The sequence below is a fragment of the Mycena indigotica genome (genome assembly GCF_014461135.1).
Source record: "Mycena indigotica strain 171206Taipei chromosome Unknown Mind.scaff0003, whole genome shotgun sequence".
In the NCBI taxonomy this organism is placed as follows: domain Eukaryota; kingdom Fungi; phylum Basidiomycota; class Agaricomycetes; order Agaricales; family Mycenaceae; genus Mycena; species Mycena indigotica.
In genome coordinates, this window is record NW_023503002.1 from 1,662,068 (window position 1) to 1,681,439 (window position 19,372).

Here is a 19,372-nt window from a genome sequence, read left to right on the forward strand (position 1 = left end):
TCTATTCCATTTTTCTTTTCTTTTTTCACTAATCCATTCCATTTGTATGTAAGTTAGCTATAGATATTACAAATCCAGAAGGAGTACAACGAAAGCAATGGCAAAGCAAACACAGGACTCGCCTTGTTCTTAAGGAGACTGGGAGATGTCAGTCGGCCGGAAACTCCAAATCTCCATCACACTTTTGCCAGCACGTTTGCACATGATAGCAATGACATCCCCGCCACCATCGTGAGCATCGAAAGCCTGCTGGACATTCATGTCACGCAAGAGCTCTTCCTCCGTCTCTTCACGTCCACCACCAAAACACACCTTCCAGACACTTTCACTGACATTGGTCAGTTCTCGGACATAAGCCCCTGTCCGAACTTCCCAAAGTCGTACACGTCCGTCGTTTCCAGCCGTGACAAGCCATCGACCGTCAAACTGAAGCGAGGTCACACTGGAATCGTGGGCAGCGATGCGGTGGATTGAGGTGTAAGTCTGCAGGGAGAAGGTGATAACTCGGCCGTCGGAGCCACCAGTGACGAGTATAGGATCCGGATGTGGGACAGATGGAAGAGACGGAGATAGTTGAAGTTGACAGACTAATGCAGTGTGCCCTTGTAGGAGTGCGACACAATTCCTAAGACAGAAAGTCAGCAAAAGAAAAAAAAGCAAGAGGTAAGGAATACCCTGTTAATGCATCCCAAACTCGGACGGTTGTGTCCAAACCGCCTGATGCAATTCGTACACCATCGAAAGCGACCGAATAAATCTGATGGAAATGCCCAGTGAGAACATGCAAACACTCGCCAGTATCCAAGTTCCAGACGCGGCAAGTAGCGTCATAACTTCCGCTAACTGCCTTGTTTCCGCAGACATCAAGGCAACGCACGCTTCCCGTATGACCACCCATGGTGCGGATTAAACGGCCACGCTGAACGTCCCAGACTCTCAGCGTAGAATCACGCGAGCCTGTGACAGCGATTGGCCTATTATGCAGCATTCGAAGACACCTAATCGTTGACGTGTGCCCGGAGAGAACATGAATTGGATAGCCTGAGCGAACATCCCATACTCTGAGAACCTTGTCGCAGCCACCACTGACAACAAGGGCATTAGGTTGGCCCCAGCCATCTGATGCTGAGCAGACAGAACTTCGTTTGCCGGGAAAGGGTATAGGAGTAGTCCCGGTAGCAGGGAGATCTAAGCCGAGTGGAGTTCGCCACATATTTGGGACTGTGTCTGGCTCGTTTGTCGATATTCGAGGACCAATCCAAGACCCGCCACGAGCCACTAGGCAAACCCCCCAGACTCCAGCATCGTGACCAACCAGAGTTCTAGCAAGGACACCAGTCCGGCTACTGAACACATGAATCTTGCTGTTAGCAAGCCCGACAACGACCCAATCTTGATTCAGCGCAACAGACGTGATAACGTCAATCGAGTTGAGCGCGCCGCTAGGCGGAGCTGGAGTAGGGACCATCCGATGAGCTCGAAGAACAGTGCCACCGTGTCGCCAGTTCATCACTACCAATGAAATGAGAGGAGACTTGAGGGGATATATATATGTGCTTACTAGTCGAGTAGGATTGTTTAAAGTGAAGGTAATATGATGAGTGTGGAGGTGGTAGCGGTGGCAGGGCCTTGCGCTTCGCCTTGCGCTTTTTGGAGGCGAGCCATTGTTGGGGTGGGTCCATGACAAACTGAGCAAATTCTTCCATTTCGACCAGAGGCTCTTCTTCGTCAGACATGACTGCTATCGCACGAGGTTCGCGACAGCTGAACTCCATCCGAAGACACATGCCACGCCATATAGATTCGTCAGCGACCATATCACGCCAGCGACGGCTGACTCTGCTGGCTCGGGCAAGAGTTTTTGGTTCATCGACAAAGCCGAGCACCATTAATGCCAATTCTATTGGGAGATCTGCGACGAAATCCCGCTTTAGAAGCGGCGCTATCGTTGTTGAGACGAAAAGTAGCTCGGAAGGCGTGAGGGAATGGAGCAACGATGCAAGGTATTTCTGTCGGAGATTAGGATTGTGTGGGAGGGTAACAGGAAGAGGAAATATGTCGGTTTCAGGGCCCGGTGAAGCTGCAGGAGTCGGTGGAGAGAGAACGGGCATGTAGATTGTGGAGGGCTCCATGTTGGTTCCGGTCAAGGTGTGTACTAATCACAACTTTCTTCATTACCCCATCAACGCCACATTCGACCTGCTTTCCTCTCGCGACGAATACCTGCTCTGATTCTTTTCTTCTGAGTCTTTACAGTATACCACGCACGTTGGCGTTCAAATCAGACGATTTTCGACCACATACCCATCATGAACACTAAGTAACCACGACGAGGAATGGAAGAGCCCCGGCTTTTTAGTTCTCGTAGCCAGACTCCCAAATACGTCTGTCCGGGGCTAGCCAACGCGATCAAGTAACTTTGGACTTGATAAGCTATGGTTCTCCTCAATTCCAGCAGCCATCTGAATCCGAGAGAAGGCAGCACCTGAACTCTCACCATACTCGCTCCCTGTCTTGCTTGCACGCATTTTCGAAGAACTTGTGGTGCATAATTCAATATTTCAGTCCCAGTCACGACAAGAGAAACTCCTCTTACTCGCGTTTTGGCCAGTTCCTGGTCGAATGCCTTATATTCGTCTGGACAAATGTACGAAGTAGGCGAAGAATCGAAATGGGACTGTTTCCAACATCCTGGGCCGATAGAGGGACGGATTTGTTGCACAACATATCTGCACTAGCAGTAATCGAGAATTTTTTGAGAAATCTTCCGAATGATCCGAGTGCTATGTACGACGTGCAGCCGTTTGTCAACGTCGTGACCCGAAACGCGTCCGTCAACAAAGCCAAACACATTTGTTGATTTCCTTTTGGGGACGTGACTTATAAAAAAGCGCGTTGTGTGACACTCCTCATCCAAAACTTGTTGACTTCCCCTACCATCTAATGGCCCCAGTCGCGTCTGCCATCGAAACTCCCAGCAAACAGGTACGCGTTGCCACACCTCACCTCCACTCTATGCCTTGCTCACTCCCCACCGCAGGCTGCTACCAAACTCGCCAAGGTTGCATTAGAGTCTCCCATAAAGATGCCAAAGCTCCAACTCGTCGACGACAAACGTCGCTCTTCGTCTCCGGACTCAGACCAAGAAGACATGGACACGCTCCGACAAAAGTTCGTTGGCGATGTCACCCTCCCTGAGAGTGCGTAGTGGCTGTCGTGTGTGCTTGCTTGACTCTACTAACCTGCCACCCATAGGCGAGGAGCCTCTACTAAAGCCGTCGCGTCGTCGCTTTGTCCTGTTCCCTATACAATACCACGAGGTTAGTTCGACGCGTTAATGGGCGGTTGTCCCTGGAGTTGACGCGTCTTGTTAGATTTGGCAAATGTACAAGAAGGCTGAGGCCTCGTTTTGGACAGCGGAGGAAATGGATCTATCCAAGGACTTGTACGACTGGAACAACAAGCTCAACAACGACGAGCGCCACTTTGTCTCACATGTCCTCGCTTTCTTCGCCGCCTCTGACGGCATTGTCAACGAAAATCTGCTCGAGCGGTTCTCCAACGAAGTCCAAATTGCCGAAGCGCGTTGTTTTTACGGATTCCAGATAATGATGGAAAACATTCACTCTGAAACGTACTCCCTCCTCATCGACACATATATCAAGGAGGCCGCCCAGCGCGAATATCTTTTCGACGCCATCGAAACTATTCCCTGCATCAAGCGCAAGGCTGAGTGGGCCATCCGCTGGATTCAGGATGAGAAGTCGACATTTGGGGAGCGTCTAGTCGCCTTTGCCGCTGTCGAGGGTATATTCTTCTCGGGTTCCTTCGCATCCATATTCTGGTTGAAGAAGCGTGGCCTGATGCCGGGGTTGACCTTCTCCAATGAACTCATCAGCCGAGACGAGGGCATGCATACCGATTTTGCTTGTCTACTGTTCACCCACCTTCGTCGTCGCCCACATCCGTCTGTGTTAGAGCGGATCATTACGGAAGCTGTTGGCATTGAGCAAGAGTTTTTGACTGGTACGTCCTTGTTAATTCAATCCTTCACCAATAGTTTCTTACCTTTGAACTAGATGCCCTACCCGTCAGCCTCATTGGCATGAACGCCAAACTAATGTGCCAGTACATCGAGTTCGTCGCTGACCGTCTACTTGTGGCGTTGGGCAACAAGAAGGTCTACAATGTCAGCAACCCCTTTGATTTCATGGACATGATTTCGCTGCAAGGCAAGACCAACTTCTTCGAGAAGCGGGTGTCAGACTATGCGAAGGCCAACATTTCGAATACTGGCACTAACGCAGCACAAACGGCGAGCAAAGCCTTGTGAGTGGTTTGGCTTTTTTCTCTGGACAAAGACTGATCATTTGCAGTGTACTTGACGAGGATTTCTAGAGGACTGTTCAACGTCGAGCATTGTTTTTTATTCACGTGGATTTTCGCGTTGCACTAGTATTGTATCCCATCTCACAGCTATGTACACTCTATCTTAACCTGTACTATCAGTCGTCGCTGCAAAAAATAATCTTTTTGCCCATCATGTCACGTGCACCTTTTCATTCCTGACGACGATCATCTTGCCAAATTGTTGCCAACGTGGTTTTCCTCAAGGGCTTTGATCAAGAACGCGTATTTGCTTCCGTCGTTGTTCAATTTGAATCCTTCGTTTTTGGTGATTTTCCGCTCATGTGGATTGTGACTGGCTGGGCCGCTCGTCCGACAGTTCAACATGGGTGATCACACCTCTCTCTCCCTCTCTCCCACCTCAGTCCTATAAGAGGCGTCTGCGGCAAAACCTCTCAACCAAGTTGACGATGGACGGCCTTCTTCAAACTCTTGTCATTCTTTTTGCCTCCGTGTCTTTGGTAGCAGCCGCCCCTGCTCAACAATCCAGCCAACCTATCACTTCGCTTTCTGCGGCTAGCATTGCGGCTTTCAAACCCTATTCATATTACGCTGCTGCTGGCTATTGCTCTCCCGCGAAAACCCTTGCATGGAACTGTGGAGGTTGGTGTGTTGACTAGCGATGTGCGATGTGCTGAGTCTCTGACCAGGTAACTGCCAAGCGAACCCGACCTTCAAGCCTGTTGCGGCCGGTGGAGATGGCGACGCCACCCAGTTCTGGTAATTGTCTGATTGCTGATGTTCATGGTCCCCTAAATTGCTAGGTTTGTCGGCTATGACCCAACACTTGCAACTGTCATTGTTTCCCACCAAGGCACCGATCGGTCGCAAGTGTATGCACATCTTGTTGAGCGGTGTGATGATTCTCAATGAACATTAGCTTGCCTTGGCTGACGAATGCAAACTTCTTCCTGAAGAGTTTGGACCGCGATTTTTTTCCTGGCGTCAGCTCATCCGTCCAGACCCATAGTGGGTTCGCCCACGAGCACGAGAAGTAAATGATCTTCCTATTGCTCGACGCCCCAGTTCATACCTTATATAACCAGGACAGCCCCCCAGATTCTTCGTGCCGTCAAAACGACAATCTCCAAGTTTGGCGCGAAGAAGGTCACCATGGTTGGCCACAGTCTAGGTAGGTTCTCTTGCCTTGCTTTGTCGTATTTTACTCATGATTGCCAGGCGGCGCTCTTGCCCTTCTCGACTCGGTTTACCTGCCCCTCTATATATCCAACGTCACTTTCCAAACCATCACCTATGCGATGCCTCGAGTATAAGTTCACTTGGGAATCTTTGAACCATAGCTTACGCCCCCTAGGTTGGCAATGCCAACTTCGCCGACTTGGCCAGCCGTGGCAACACCGTCACCCACATTAATAACAAGTGCGTAACACCATGCACCAATGGGAGAGAGACTGAAATGATTTTCGTAGGAACGATCTCATTCCGATCTTGCCTGGTTTGCTGTCCCAACATCAATAGCTACTTTGTGTATCGACCGCTTTTTTTTTAGGCCGGACTATCGGGTTCCGTCATCCCACAGGCGAGATTCGCATCCAGGACTCCGGTGCTTGGTATCGCTGCCCAGGTAGTTTCTAGTCTTAGGCGCCCTCATATGCCGGCGGCTAATATAGTGACAGGAAGTGACAACACCAACAAACTGTGCACGACAGGAGCTGTTGGAAGCATCTTCGAGGGCGACCAAAGCCAACATGATGGTAAGCCCTTCCTTCACTTATTTTGTGAACATGACCAACGTCTTTGCAGGTCCGTATGATGGTGTGAAGATGAGCTCGAAATGTCCTAGTGTTTTGTCATCGTAACGCCAACTCTGTCGAGTAGTCACAATCATATGAGTTTGCTGTTTGGAGATTCATGTTGAACGTTGACCTGTGAACGACACAAAAAAAAAGACATCGCCTAGTGATGAAAATTTTAGCTCTCGACCTGGGAGTCGAACCCAGCTTTCGCGCGGCCCAGCCTAAGAGATGACAGGCGCGTGTACTAACCGATATACTAGTCGAGATTGGCAAAGATCGACGCAATAAACCTAGGACCCCCATTCCATTGTTAGACTTTTCGGTTCTAGGTATGACCTCATCATCTCACCTCATGCTACCTGCCACCATCTACCAGTTCAGAAAACAGCGGGGAGTAAACCTCGGTTTGGTCCAAATCTACTTTCAAAGCTCCAAGATGAGCTCCTTTAGGCTGTTGGTTTGTGCTGGAGCGCTGGATTACGAGCCACCCATTTCGGAATGCTGTTGATCCGGCACACAGCGACCTCGACATCGCCAAGGGAAGCAATGCCCGTGCTGTCTTGGAAGAGCATTACGATAGCTGGATTACTGAGGCAGACTGGGCTTGGATTGTAGATCATGGCTTCAACACGGTCAGAATACCTGTACGTTACCACGACTTTCAAGTGCCTTATAGCTATAGCTATGAGAATACACAGATCGGATTCTACCATTTGTGTGCCATCGACCCCTCTGTTCTCGTGGACACAGACTTTGCAAACCTAGACCATGTTTATTCTGGCGCCTGGGTTTGTTTCTCTGTTTGTTTCAGTGGAGTCCTTACCACTTAATATCAGTCGCGCATTCTACAAGCCATCGAAACTGCCCACCGTTTTGATCTCGGTGTCTTGCTTGGTTTTTCATATTTTTTCGTCCTCCGTAGTATTTCTTCTGATTCCAACCTTGTAGACCTTCATGCTGCGCCAGGCAAACAGAACCCAGACGCGCATTCGGGCACGTGCAACCCCGCGACCTTCTTCAGCGACCACCGCAAACAACAAAAGACTCTGAACGTGATTCGCACTCTCGCGCTGCAAGTAAAAGGGCTGCCGAATGTGGTCGGAATCGAGCTCCTCAACGAGCCACATCCCACCTCTGACGACGGGCTGAAAAAGTGGTACACGGAGGCATTCGCTGTTCTGGCGGATGTCGGGTCTGAGCTGCCTGTCTACATCAGCGACTGCTGGAAGCCCGAGGTATACGCCGAGTTCATTAAATCCACCGAAAAAAAGCCCTCTTTATTGGTCCTCGACCATCACCTCTACCGATGTTTCGCAGCAAACGACACTAGGACATCTGTGGCAGTGCACACCAAGGCACTCTCAGAGGACAAGACGATTGCGCGGATCGCAGAGGCACTTGACCAAGTTGGAGCAGGCTTGGTCATCGGCGAATGGTCTGGCGCACTTAATCCGGCGTCTCTCACTGGCTCCCCGAATGAACGCAAAGAGTATATTGCCTCCCAGCTCGCATTGTACACCGCTCGTTGTGGTGGTAATTATTTCTGGACTTACAAAAAAGCAGGGGATCAACCTGACTATGGATGGTCTCTTCGTGATGCCATTGATGGTGATCATTTTCCGTCTCGAATGGGGACATTGTTGGTCAAGAGTTTTGCGGGCGACCAGACACGGTGGAAACAAGCACGAGATCGCTTTCGAGATGCAGCCTATGGTATTGGCATCCGTGATCCAACCCACTTGATTTACAATTTCTTTTTTACAGCTGCCCATGTCGCCTACTGGTCGCGGTACCCAGGCAACTACCACCATGCTCGGTTTAGTGAAGGGTTTCTCCTTGGATGGGACAACGCCTACGCCTTCTTGACGTTCAATAATAGCACCGACAAGGCAATTTCGGAGCTCGGGTTTGTCGGGGGGTTGGCGCATACAAAGACGAGTGACTACGGTGACGGCTTCTGGGAATTTCGTAGGTATTTCGCCATCGATGCTGTCCATTCTTCATGTCATCTGGAAGGACACGGTTTCGGGCAGGGCGTGGCCGCGGCCAACAAAGATTTCTGCGACCATTATTGCAGGCCATTACACAGGGTGGGGTGGTGAAGCGACCGGGAAATGCTGATACTCCCCGCTTTCGTCGATGATCCAGAGGTCTTGGTCAACAAGCTGAGAGTGTTGGCGGTGAATTTCGGTCTCTGTTGGTTGCGCCTTGCGTCTCAAGTCAAGGATGCTGTAATTACGATCAAATCATATACCAAAAACTGAATAAAGCAGACATACAGACGGCATGCCACCACATTCGAAAGGGTGAGGGCGTAGGGGAGACCGACGCCGTTGTGATCGCTTTGGGGACTTGTCCAAGTTCAGTCAAAAGACAAGAGAGGGAGATAAAGAAGCTAGCTCACTTAAGGTAGGTCCCCAACGCGCCAGCGTGGATAACAAGCATGATCACGAAAGCCCCCAAGCCTTGCCTGATGAATGCCCTCCCCAAAGTCCCCCGGGTGCTGTGCGTCCGTAGACAATACTACGGCAAAACATTTAGCAAAAGTGAGGAGGGAAAGGTGGGGTAAAGGAGGATTCACAATCGCAATGACCATCAGGGAGAGAAAATCCATCAGGGACGATGCACCCTATAGAGCTCATATCAGCTTTGCGATCGGTTCGAGACCGTTAAACACACCAGCGCAGCCTTGAAAATTCATGAGCAAAATGCAGACGAACGATCGGCGAGGGCAGACGACGCACCACTAAACGGAGCAGGTTTGGACGTTGTGAGTAGTCTGGGAAGCAGCCGGTGTCTTGGAGAACGATGAAGGTGATGTCGGGGAGAGTTGGCACGTCGATGCATAAGAAAAGAATGTCGCTCGCAATCAGTCCGAGATAGAGAAACAGCAAGATGGCCAGAATCCCTTTGTGGCGACCAGCAAAAGCATACGCGCGCATCAACATCACGGCTGGGGACTCTCGAGTAAGCAATGTGTAGCAGAGTGTAGCAAGGCATATATATACCTGGGGCGAAAATTTGCTGCAAGAAACGAGTCAGAAAAATGGTAGGCGAGGAAAAGCAGATTTGCGCACCAGAGGGAGTAGAACAGCAGTGGCAAATTTAGTTAACGAATGGCAAAGCTCGACGTTGTGGTCCGGCAGGTAGGAGAAAACGACCAACGGCCATACGAGGAGCTGATAATATCTGCAAAGGAAATAGGCGATCTTGATTGAAGACCATTTGGAAGGATAGATCTTGGACGGTGTGAGCGTGAGTACTATTTATACCCTGGTGTAGCATACCAGGTCTACTTCTGTTGGAAGACTGGGACCAATTGGTCAGGGCTTTAGGGAACAAAAGAAGTTTAGCTGAACACACCAGTCCAGCCATTCGTAGATGCTGATTGTGTAGACTGCCAGAACAGAATTTCGCGAGGCGGTGATGCTCTGCGTCGCCCGAGAAATCTCGTCGATGATGGACGCCATCGACAAGCCGGGCGGGCATAAGGAGAGAGCAGGCAGGACGTCAGTTATGTTGGTCTTATACTTCATTTTGCTTCCGAACTCTGATCTTGAATCATTAATTCGACAGCTGTTTCCCTGACCGATTTGATTACTGAGGTAAACGACGCCTTCAGTTTCCCGTGTGGCACCGTGACGAAGAGGAGCGGTGGTGAGAAGGAAACGTCGTTGAGTTAATGCGTCAACTCAATGGCATTGACATTCGCAATGCGGACTCACCTTTTTTGCGGCTTGCCATGGCCAGTGGTTGGACATTGTTAACTCTCCTATTAGGTGCCCAAAAGGAGTGGAGAGGGTAAAGTTTGACCGACATTCCAAGTCCATGGCCCAGTTGACGGTGGCGAAATGAATGTACATCTATGTACATGTCCAGAGGTATGAAAGGGTATTTCTCGGCAAGTCTCTTCCTTTTTCCCACGCACGCTTCAACGCTCATAATCAGAGGTTAGATTGCGCCATCAGATGCACTTGGTCAAGTCAAAGTGGCCTTCTAAGGCAGCCACTCGTCTAAAATTGGTCCAGGTATTTATGCTACAAAAAATAAAATATACTAATACGGGTCAAGTTCCAGCGTCAAAGCGCAAACGAAGGGTATATTCGCCTCAGATTCCGCGCGAAAATACTCTCCGCACACACTGGACACTTATTTCGTGTCGAAATGGAGTCTGAAATGCACCTTTTTTAGAACAAATGTCAGCGGAGGTGGTACACGACAGTAAAAAAAATCAAACGCACGAATGGCAGAAAATGTGACCGCAAGGTGTCGTGGTCATGTCCTTGGGGAAGTTGCGACATTGAGGGCATATTATTCCCGAGGACTCATCGTCTTTGTATCTAGGCTGCCAGTTGTCGTCGACAGGCTTGGCCGGCCACCCAGAATACACAACCCCAGCGTCAGCGACCTCACCAGAAGTCAGGAGTGTGTGCTCCAGAAGCATGCTGCTGTCCTCCATCGAAGCACCCGAAAGCAGACGAGAACCGGTTCGCAAGGCACATCTAATAGGCGCGAATGAGAAGCAGATATATTTGAGCGACCATTGCTTACCCGTTTCCGATACTGAGGCTATTCAGGGCAAAGTTTCCGCGCGAGTTGATATGCGCCACAACCGAACAATCGTCTAGGCTGACGTTGGCACCCAGCTGTTTGAATGTGAGGACGGGTGCTAACAGGATTATTAAGCCCTTACCTGAACGAGATCTGGTTCTGTCATAAGCCCAGTATAACCACCAGGGTATAAGGCGACATTTTTGCCAATCTTTGCACCGAGAGCTCGGAAGTACATGACGATATATGCGGTGCCGGTAAGCGGGGCAAGCAGACCGCCATTTCCGTAGCCTTTATAAATCAACCGTGACATTGTGAGATGGAGTTGCCACCGCTGGCAGTAGCTGCTCTTGTCCCACGAGTAGCGACCGTCCTTGCGTCGGCCAATGACGATCCACTTCGAAACGATGACCCAAAGAAGAGCGATCAGGACTTGCAGGTTCAGAACAACGACGAAAGACATGGCGATGAAACCGTAAAGATACCCCGGACGGTACCAGTCCTTACGGTAGATGTGGAAGTGTTTGCCGTGGTGTAGATGGACTACTCGGAGGACCTGAGCTGCCGCCACAGCGCTGATTGACCAATAAGCTGCTGAGAGCGTCGCAACAAGAATATTGGTCGAAAGAATAACCCAGTATGGCATGACCCAGTAGTCTGCTTGACGTTGGTAGAAAGCACGTCCGAAAGGCGTCGTAGTATCCGAATGTTCCGACTTGGTTCCTTCGTCAAGACATTCTATCACGTGTTCAAATGAGATTTACCAATAAGATCAAAGAAGCTGCATACCAGTACCAAGCCACGTAGAGCCGTCCTTATAGTCTGTGTCGCGCATACCAAGAGCTCCAGAGCCCATAACTGTCTGCCGTCCAACCTTGCAGCCTGGCAAAAGGATGACACGGTCCGCAATCATTGCTAAAAGAGCATAACATCAATATCCAGATCAGCCCTCCGACCGAATGTTTCGCACCTCCATCGCCAACGGTAATGCGGGCAGAGCCGATGCGATCTGTCGTGAAAATTTCACTGCGGGATCCGAAGACAACGTCGTTGCCTATTTCGAGCAGTTCTGGGTCGGGACAGTAGATACCTGACCCAGGCCAGTAGACCCGTTTACCGATCGTAGCCCCCATGGAGCGGTAAATGATCTTTTTGAGAAGAAATTAGTCTGAGCTACGATCAACACGCATATAGGGAGACGTACTGAAATGACCTCGTAGTGAGTACCGAGAATTGAGAAAGCCGACTTGAGCGCAGATTGTGAAAGCAACACCGAGTTGATGTAGCGACGCAAATGCACCCACTGCGTCATGTCGGCTGTTACCATCTCGCGGTTGAGACCAAAGGCGCGTTTGACGAGAATGCCGCAGACCAGACGCAACAACGGAGTGATAACAGCGCGAACAACACGCGAAAGAGCATGATAAGCAACGCGTTCGGGAGACGAAAACCAATAGACCACGGCTTCGACCGCGTTCAAGTTATCAGCGAAGGCCATGTCGACTCGGTGAACCATCAACCAGATCGCGACAAACCAGGGGATGTCTAGAAGTTTTCCAATGTCAAATTCTCTCTCTACACGATAGAAGGCTCACAGGAAACGAAATGCACGAGAGCAATAATGGGCCAGGCAATGAATAGCTTTAACCAGCCATTGGGTTCCGCGATGAGAGTCCTGTTAAAGGCAGCATATGATCTCGGAGACGGCGAGTCACGACCAGACGAATGAGGCCCATAAACAGTGTTGTCTGGGATGATGGAGCCTGGGGCAAGTTGAGTATAGCTATTGACGAACGAGCGCTCGCCGATGACAATGGGGTCTAATCGGAAGCACCCCTCGCGCTCAACACAGAAGCCACGAATGACCGTATTTCTGTCGACGCGGCACCCATCTCGGAAGGTGAGCAGATCATACTCTCCCAGACGAGCGCCTTTTTCGATCGTCACATTCCGGCCAATGCGAGCCCCGAGTAACCGATAGTACAAGCGCTCTAGGCAGGGATGCATCGAGAAAACGCCGCGACCAGCAACCCGAATGCTTTGATTCACAATCCAGTAACGCAGATAGTAAGTCGACCACATGGGATACGTTCCTGGACTATATTTGCCAATAATCAGCCATTTGAAGAGGATGGAGGTCAGTGGTGCAATGATGCGCGTGGCCAGACGCGCAACAACAATCGAAGCTAGCAGTGCACCAAGTCGTCCCCAAAATGAACCGACGTGTGGCGCCAGCAGCGAGAGCATCAAAAGAAGGATAGTCCAGGTCATGGCCGTCTTGAGCGGATAGAACAGCACGACTGGTAAGAGCTGAACTATCAGAGTCAGCGGGTGAGCCTGGCCCCTCGTCTTCTCTTGCGATACCTCCACGTCCTCCTCATAGTCGTAACCCATGTTGAGTGTCGCCTCGCTTGTTCGAGCAGATATATTGGGGCCAGACTGAGGGTCTTTAAATGGGTTTTGGTTCGAGTTGGGTTTGTTTTCCGACTCGATCATAGACGCAATGCCTTGAATGGTGCTATTCGCAAAGAGGGCCTGAACACCAATGGCAACTCCCGTTCGTCTCCGAATCTGATGAGCGAGCTTGCCAAGAAGGAGGGAGTTTCCGCCGAGGAGAAAGAAGTCTGCATCGGGAGTGATGAGCTTGGCATCAGCCAACAGCAAGTTTCCAACTATGTCGCGAACAAGCCTGGCATGCTCACTTAAGGCAGCGGCATGACCACGTGCCACTGCGGCTTCCATCGCGCCGAAGTCCGGAGCGCCGCTGCCGGCTTTCGGAACCGATCGTTCGCCAGGAACAATGTGAATCGGGGCCGGAATCGCATATCCTGGGAGTTGCCGTTTGAGTGCATCAGAGACATCAGATGCATCAATCCCTTCGACACACACAAAGGCCTCCAGTGAATTGTCCCCACGACTGCGGAGGGCCGCATCCGCAACACCATAGACTGTGCGAAGCGCCTGAACCACGGAATCGAAATCGACTTCGACGTTCTGACATGGAATGGGCTCCGAAAGGTTCGATTGGTCCGCAGGAAGTGTTGCCTCATAGTGTCTGGATACGGGCGATACCGAGTCGGAGAGTTTTCCAATCCCCAGCCTATTAGCCAGCTTGATGCGAAGCGGCTTTCCGGCCTGGTTCTTTGGCACATCCTCCATGTAGACGATCGCAAAAGGCCATTTGGACGGATGGAGGTGGTCCCTGTAGAAACAGATTAGACGGCTTGATTTTGAACGAGAGGAGTTATGCTTACTTCAACAGATCCAAGAGCTGGTTTAGCCCGATTCGAGGTCTATCGGGTTCAGCCACGATGACTACACCGATAGTCTCTTGCAACACATCGTGTTCAATTCCAAATGCCAGAGTCGTCTGAGAAGGTTGGTGAGAAAATGTTGGATTAGAAAAAAAAACTACCTTAACGTGGCCCTTGGCTGCAGTGACAATAGCCTCCTCGACTTCAAAAGGTGATATAACCTCTCCTCCCTTGTTAATGATTTCTTTTGACCGACCCGTAATGAAAAGGTACCCCTCCTGGTCCATATGACCGCAGTCACCTGAATCGAACCATCCTTCGGTTGTAAATGTCGAGGTATCGAGGGCTTCGCCAGGTTCTACTTCGTAACCCTCAAACGTAGGTAGACCACGAACACAGATTGCCCCGGTCTTGCCGCGGGGTAGCTCATGCTCAAGATTGCTTGGGTCCCTAATCGACAGATGAGGTCCACATGCGACGCCCGAGCAACCAGGCCGGTCGAGTTGGTAACTGATGGGAGGTGAAGCAATTGGCATACATCTGCCGAGTTATGTTGTGAGGTAGGGACGAGGGGTGAGAAGGGAAGAACTTACTCGGTCATGCCATACGATGGAAGGATTACAGCCCCAAAGGTGGACTTTAGGCTCACCGCAAGGGACGGGAGGAGTCCACCAGCCGCATTAGCAATCATGCGTATTCGAAGGTCCCGCGAAGGAACGATCTCCGCGGGCTGTGAAGTAAGAATTGCATGGTGGATGGTCGGCGCAGCGTAATACCTGAGAATGAAGTTATTATGTAAGAATAAAGAAGAGAAAAGGGCCTCACCAGCTTGCTTGCAGATCGCGAGCCAGCGTCCAGAAGGCCATAGCATCAAACCCCGCACATATGATAGCACTTCCTCCAGAGAAAACGGGCTGGAAATGGGATTCAGACAAAGAGACAGTACATAAACGAAGCATCTAGTACGTACAGCGAGAAGGTTGCGGACAATACCACCGACATGGAAAAGAGGCATCATATTGACTGTTCAAATGGAATTTAGTTTTGATTCAGAGACTGAAAGAATATCCTTTACGGTTGACATCGGCTTCGCGGAGATCCCAAGACTGAACCACAGCACAGGTGCCAACGACGAGAGAGAGCAGCGAATAGGGAACGACCTTCTTCTTTCCACTGGTACCAGAAGTATGAAGAATCAGACTTTGGTCGGCCAAGCGATGGAGTTCCGTCGGTTGGCAAGGCGGCGTTTGAGTGGGTGAATTCATCGCAGCCATGTCGAATAAGCCGCAAGGCCCAGAAAAGCGTGGTTCAAGGAATACAATCTCGCAATCCAGCTCTTGTGCAAGTCGATCGAGTTCAAGACGTGACTTTGCGTCGCGTGTTGTAAGGATAACGCGTGCTCTTAACCGGCGAGCATCGTCAAGCAACTCTGTAGGAGTACAAGCGGCGTTGACTGGGGCAGCGGTATGGTAGGCAGCAATGGCAAGGAGGGCGACCGCGTTTTCCGGCCCAGTAGGGAGGGCGACCATCACTCGTTGGTTTGGAGAAAGTTGGCGCTTAGTGGGGAGCGCAAAGTGTTGGACGAATGAACGAAGTGTGTCGTGGTTCAGCGGTGGTCGTGAAAGATCTGGCGAAAAGATAGCAGGCGCCGATGTCAAAGGAATGCAGTCGAGGAGGGACACAATGTGCGAGTTGGAGACATCAGTGGCGAGGACGTCACCCAGTGAATCCAACGACGATGGCTGGGGGAGGCCACGAAGGAAGTCGAGGGGGATCATGGTGGGTGGGTAGAAGCGGCGAAGCAGACGCGATTGCATGGCATTTGAAGCCTTATGGTTTGGGTTGGTTCAAGTCCGGTTCACACAGATTACTCCATCAAAATATGGTTCCGCTGTCGGAAATTGCGGAAAAAATCGGTAAATCTATTCCGTAAAGTTGTCCGCGTCTTCGTCAGGGCTACCAAGGGCCGTTGGCTTGAGAATTCGCGGTAATGGAAGTGGGGGAATACCTGTTTTAGTGGCATAGCAGCGATAGTACCATGAGTTGTTCATAACAACCAGCGTGAACAGATCCAAAAGAGCACATGTCATCATTGAGAAATCACGCGGTGAAACCTATTTTTATAACCCAACCCTCAACGCTTGCAAGACATTGGAGACCATTGTGGGCAACATTCTCGACAACTTCCAACTCACACCTGACACAACCAATTCTCGTCAACTCTTCGAACAACTTCTTTGCGCGCGCCACTCGTGAACCTCCATCTCCCGATAGCATCTCAGTTTCCGTATCCTTCTCACCCACTATAACCTGCACCGGCACTCTAACAATCGCTTCCCAATCAACCGCGACCCCAAACAACTCGTCAATGTTACTGACACCCTTGGGCCATAAATGGTCGGTTACTGGCAGTGTAATTGATCCTGGAGCGCCGATGGAAACGCCGAGCAAGCGATAGGGGTACAAATAGAGAAATCGATGCGCAAACTGGCCACCTCCGCTGAAGCCATGGAGGAAAAACCGACCGGTTTCGATGCTCCAAATGCCGGCAGCTTGCTCAAGCATCGCCAACAGGATGTGGTCGAAGCGGATGTCATGATAGATGATGTTCTTGTAGTTGTGCAAGTCCGTTGGTTCAATGATACCAGCTGGAAACAATGGGCAGAGGACTGCAATGCCTTGTTTTTCGCTGAATGTCTTCAGATGGTTGATCATTCCGCCTACATTGCGTCTTGTTCCGTGAACCGCAACCAACAACGGAAGACGAGTGCCGTTAAATTTGTGTGCAGCAGGTATGTACAAGCAAAACGAGAATCTTGGGTCAAACGTGCTAGCAAAGAAGGGCGTTTTGCCGGAAAGTAAACGTTTGGCAGATTTGTCGAGCTCCACCATCGACATCCCGAAGAACGCCAGATAAGAGATGAGCAACCAACAGCAAGAATGGGTTGAGATCTAGAGTAAAACGAGGGACCCAAGAAGCAGGGGTGTTGGTGGTGGTGGTACTGGTAACCAGTCAACCTTCGTGAGAACTATGCTTGAAAGTATCGATATCTATGATTGAATTGTAAAGTAACCAGCACGTTGTCTCACTGGCCTGCTCACTGGCCTGCTCACCGGAAGCGACCATCGAACCAGCTCAATTTTATTGACTTGCTGTCCGCAGTTGAAACGCCTCCGGATTTTTTGTCGCCCGGCCTCACGCTACGGTTCCTTGTAACCATTGACTTGGGCTATCGTTCGACTCGGGCAATCCTACAATGCGCCCAGCGCCACCGCAACGAGAAACAGCTGCAGGTTGGTTCGTGGTGGATAGGCTCGGGTCGGCGATTCACACTTGCGGTACACTTACATACAGTCTTGGCCACCGTAACAACAGTCCGCTGCCAAGACCGCCTGATCTGCGGCCCGCGTGACACACCAAACGGACAGGTGGCGGTGCTTTGCCGAAAATGACAATCTAATCTGATCGCCGATAAGAAGATCCTGTCAAGACTTAAATGTTTGCTCAAACAGCTACAAAACTCTAAAATGTACAAGTACGATAAAGGCAGTAGCAGCATCTAGAGCCCGGCAGTTTAAGTTAAGTTTACTTTAAGTCTCCGTGTCAAGCAATCAGTGTTAACTCGCGGGTGCGCTGTTTGGCGAACACGTCTTTGTAAGTGTTCCATATGCTGAGGCATCAGTCAGTGTACGTCATGACAGGTGGAGTCGGTGGAGTGACGACGATAAGCAACACGCACCGTTCTAGCTCTTCGATGTAGAGCTTCTGCACGGACATCACTTCCTCGAGTGTTGGATTTTCGCTCCGTATGACAGGGATCGGTCGACCGACTAATTAGCCAGTGTTAGGCGAAAAGGTAAAGCAACATTATGAATACCACCACGCACTGACGGGTACTATCTGCCGTCGGTATGGCATCAAACCAAGATTGTCTACGAGAGTTTAAGTCGAGGACTTGCGTTGATATTTTCGACTCACAATTAAGCAGACCACGGCCATGGAAGAGAGGTAGGGTGAATCCAAAAACGGACTTGAACTTTTGCTGCAGTTTGTAGATGGTCGTCCCAGGTTCATTCGGCATTTGCTCGTAGATCTGTTTATTTTGGCAGCGTCAAGACCAAGATAGTAGCTTCAAGTGACACGGAGACACGAACGTCGTTTTCGCCAAAAGAAAAGACAGGAACCAGGTCTGCGCTGATAAAAGTTGAAAACACCGGCAGGAAAGAAAAAACAATTGACTGACCCATGACGAATAGCAAGCTTAATGAAGCCAAGGCTGGATTCAATCAGTGAAAGATGCTCCAAAGCGATACGAGGGCATACCGCCGCCTTAGAGTCAGATCTGCAGTTCCTGGGTGGGCGCTCAAACTTTCTGTCGCCCCACCGACGACAATGGTGATGGCTGAGCCAGGACCTGCTCGAAGAATAGTGGAGCAAGACCTTTTACTGACGCTACAGATGCCCATAGCAAGCAACATGTCACGGTATAATGGAATGTGGAAGTTGCTGGCGAGAGTGAGCAGATGCGGTCGGATACCAGGAAACGCTGTCGAAAACCCCGTCGCTGTGATTAGTTTAGTCCAAGTAAAGAGCGATGCATTATGGGAATTTGCACCTTCTGTCGCAAAAGTCGCAAGCGCACCCCTGATTTGAATTGTTAAAACGACCCTCCGAAATGGAAAGTGCATACATTCCAATGATACCTAAGTCTCATGAGAATGAGTAGGAACAAGGGCGAGGTATAAACGCACCGTGTGGGTGGTAGCCAAACACATAGGGTCGGTCGGGTGGAAGGTCGGCTTCCTGTCAAAAGACAGGCTGTCAAGCGAAATTTTTATCACGGGCGCGGAGACGCGCCTTGAGAAAGCTATAGATAATAACGCGGTTAGCCAAGCAAAGATAAAAGTACGGTGAAAACCATACGAAGCAGGGTAGTAGTCCGCAAAATAGGTCCACATCTTCAGGGAGCGGAACCATTGACTACTCCGGGTGCCGTTTTCCGGGCCATTGTCGATATAGTTCACCCAAACGTGATAGACGAGGATGAGAGGCCATAATGGAGGGAACGAGCTGAACAAGGGAGATCAGCAGTGTTGGAATGTATGAAAAGAGACATACCACAGGTACAAGAACAAGGTTGCACAAATCGGAATGGCTATGGACCAGAGGGCAACGGCAAGGGTCTGTAGGCGACGTTTTCTGGGTATACGGGCAGGCACGAAGCTTGACGACGATCAACTCCAGTTACGGAAGAAAACGGGGGAGTCGAACTCAATATTTGCCTGCAAGGCGGTTGCAACTTTTGGAACGATGGGCGCGGTAGTAAGCATGTTCAGCCTATCCTTGAGCGAGTTAGCGGAGAGTGATCGCGAGGCGTTGGAGAGCCGCCGGAGAGACATGGT

At 50.4% G+C, this 19,372-nt stretch overlaps 8 protein-coding genes across 8 annotated transcripts; 3 read left to right on the plus strand and 5 right to left on the minus strand.

Annotated features, from left to right (window-relative positions):
- Window positions 1-129: 129 nt before the first annotated feature.
- On the minus strand, window positions 130-2,141 carry MIND_00323700 (uncharacterized protein; the record flags this gene model as incomplete). The annotated part of the gene is made up of 3 exons (XM_037360094.1): window positions 1,562-2,141; window positions 675-1,512; window positions 130-625 (listed from the first exon to the last, which is right to left on the minus strand). The coding sequence occupies exons 1-3, from the start codon at window positions 2,130-2,132 to the stop codon at window positions 130-132; spliced, it is 1,905 nt and encodes a 634-aa protein (XP_037222979.1). The 5' UTR covers window positions 2,133-2,141.
- Window positions 2,142-2,943: 802 nt separating this feature from the next.
- Window positions 2,944-4,398, plus strand: MIND_00323800 (Ribonucleotide reductase small subunit; the record flags this gene model as incomplete). Its single annotated transcript, XM_037360095.1, has 6 exons — window positions 2,944-2,985; window positions 3,041-3,200; window positions 3,256-3,320; window positions 3,375-4,026; window positions 4,080-4,329; window positions 4,377-4,398. 6 exons carry the CDS (start codon window positions 2,944-2,946, stop codon window positions 4,396-4,398), a joined length of 1,191 nt encoding a protein of 396 aa, XP_037222980.1.
- A 419-nt stretch (window positions 4,399-4,817) lies between these two features.
- MIND_00323900 (Lipase-3 domain-containing protein) lies at window positions 4,818-6,227 on the plus strand (the record flags this gene model as incomplete). Its single annotated transcript, XM_037360096.1, has 11 exons — window positions 4,818-5,010; window positions 5,058-5,127; window positions 5,172-5,240; window positions 5,288-5,401; window positions 5,454-5,539; window positions 5,587-5,675; window positions 5,723-5,787; window positions 5,838-5,863; window positions 5,918-5,992; window positions 6,045-6,122; window positions 6,172-6,227. 11 exons carry the CDS (start codon window positions 4,818-4,820, stop codon window positions 6,225-6,227), a joined length of 921 nt encoding a protein of 306 aa, XP_037222981.1.
- Window positions 6,228-6,516: 289 nt separating this feature from the next.
- MIND_00324000 (Glucan 1,3-beta-glucosidase 3) lies at window positions 6,517-8,266 on the plus strand (the record flags this gene model as incomplete). Its single annotated transcript, XM_037360097.1, has 5 exons — window positions 6,517-6,568; window positions 6,615-6,808; window positions 6,863-6,952; window positions 7,001-7,058; window positions 7,113-8,266. The coding sequence occupies 5 exons, from the start codon at window positions 6,517-6,519 to the stop codon at window positions 8,264-8,266; spliced, it is 1,548 nt and encodes a 515-aa protein (XP_037222982.1).
- Window positions 8,246-9,700, minus strand: MIND_00324100 (uncharacterized protein; the record flags this gene model as incomplete). Its single annotated transcript, XM_037360098.1, has 10 exons — window positions 8,246-8,393; window positions 8,444-8,515; window positions 8,569-8,687; window positions 8,746-8,793; window positions 8,844-8,852; window positions 8,909-9,117; window positions 9,173-9,188; window positions 9,242-9,403; window positions 9,452-9,473; window positions 9,528-9,700. 10 exons carry the CDS (start codon window positions 9,698-9,700, stop codon window positions 8,246-8,248), a joined length of 978 nt encoding a protein of 325 aa, XP_037222983.1.
- A 543-nt stretch (window positions 9,701-10,243) lies between these two features.
- MIND_00324200 (Peroxisomal-coenzyme A synthetase) lies at window positions 10,244-15,786 on the minus strand (the record flags this gene model as incomplete). The annotated part of the gene is made up of 14 exons (XM_037360099.1): window positions 10,244-10,346; window positions 10,406-10,666; window positions 10,716-10,810; window positions 10,858-11,453; window positions 11,505-11,630; window positions 11,686-11,863; window positions 11,920-12,260; window positions 12,311-13,917; window positions 13,970-14,085; window positions 14,131-14,509; window positions 14,563-14,745; window positions 14,795-14,883; window positions 14,940-14,992; window positions 15,045-15,786. The coding sequence occupies 14 exons, from the start codon at window positions 15,784-15,786 to the stop codon at window positions 10,244-10,246; spliced, it is 4,869 nt and encodes a 1,622-aa protein (XP_037222984.1).
- Window positions 15,787-16,069: 283 nt separating this feature from the next.
- Window positions 16,070-16,867, minus strand: MIND_00324300 (Peroxisomal-coenzyme A synthetase; the record flags this gene model as incomplete). Its single annotated transcript, XM_037360100.1, has 1 exon — window positions 16,070-16,867. One exon carries the CDS (start codon window positions 16,865-16,867, stop codon window positions 16,070-16,072), a length of 798 nt encoding a protein of 265 aa, XP_037222985.1.
- Window positions 16,868-17,573: 706 nt separating this feature from the next.
- MIND_00324400 (Diacylglycerol o-acyltransferase) lies at window positions 17,574-19,369 on the minus strand (the record flags this gene model as incomplete). The annotated part of the gene is made up of 13 exons (XM_037360101.1): window positions 17,574-17,640; window positions 17,710-17,800; window positions 17,858-17,902; window positions 17,949-18,063; window positions 18,125-18,164; window positions 18,214-18,246; window positions 18,294-18,534; window positions 18,586-18,614; window positions 18,661-18,673; window positions 18,722-18,773; window positions 18,824-19,040; window positions 19,089-19,193; window positions 19,242-19,369. The coding sequence occupies 13 exons, from the start codon at window positions 19,367-19,369 to the stop codon at window positions 17,574-17,576; spliced, it is 1,176 nt and encodes a 391-aa protein (XP_037222986.1).
- Between the last annotated feature and the right edge of the window lie 3 nt (window positions 19,370-19,372).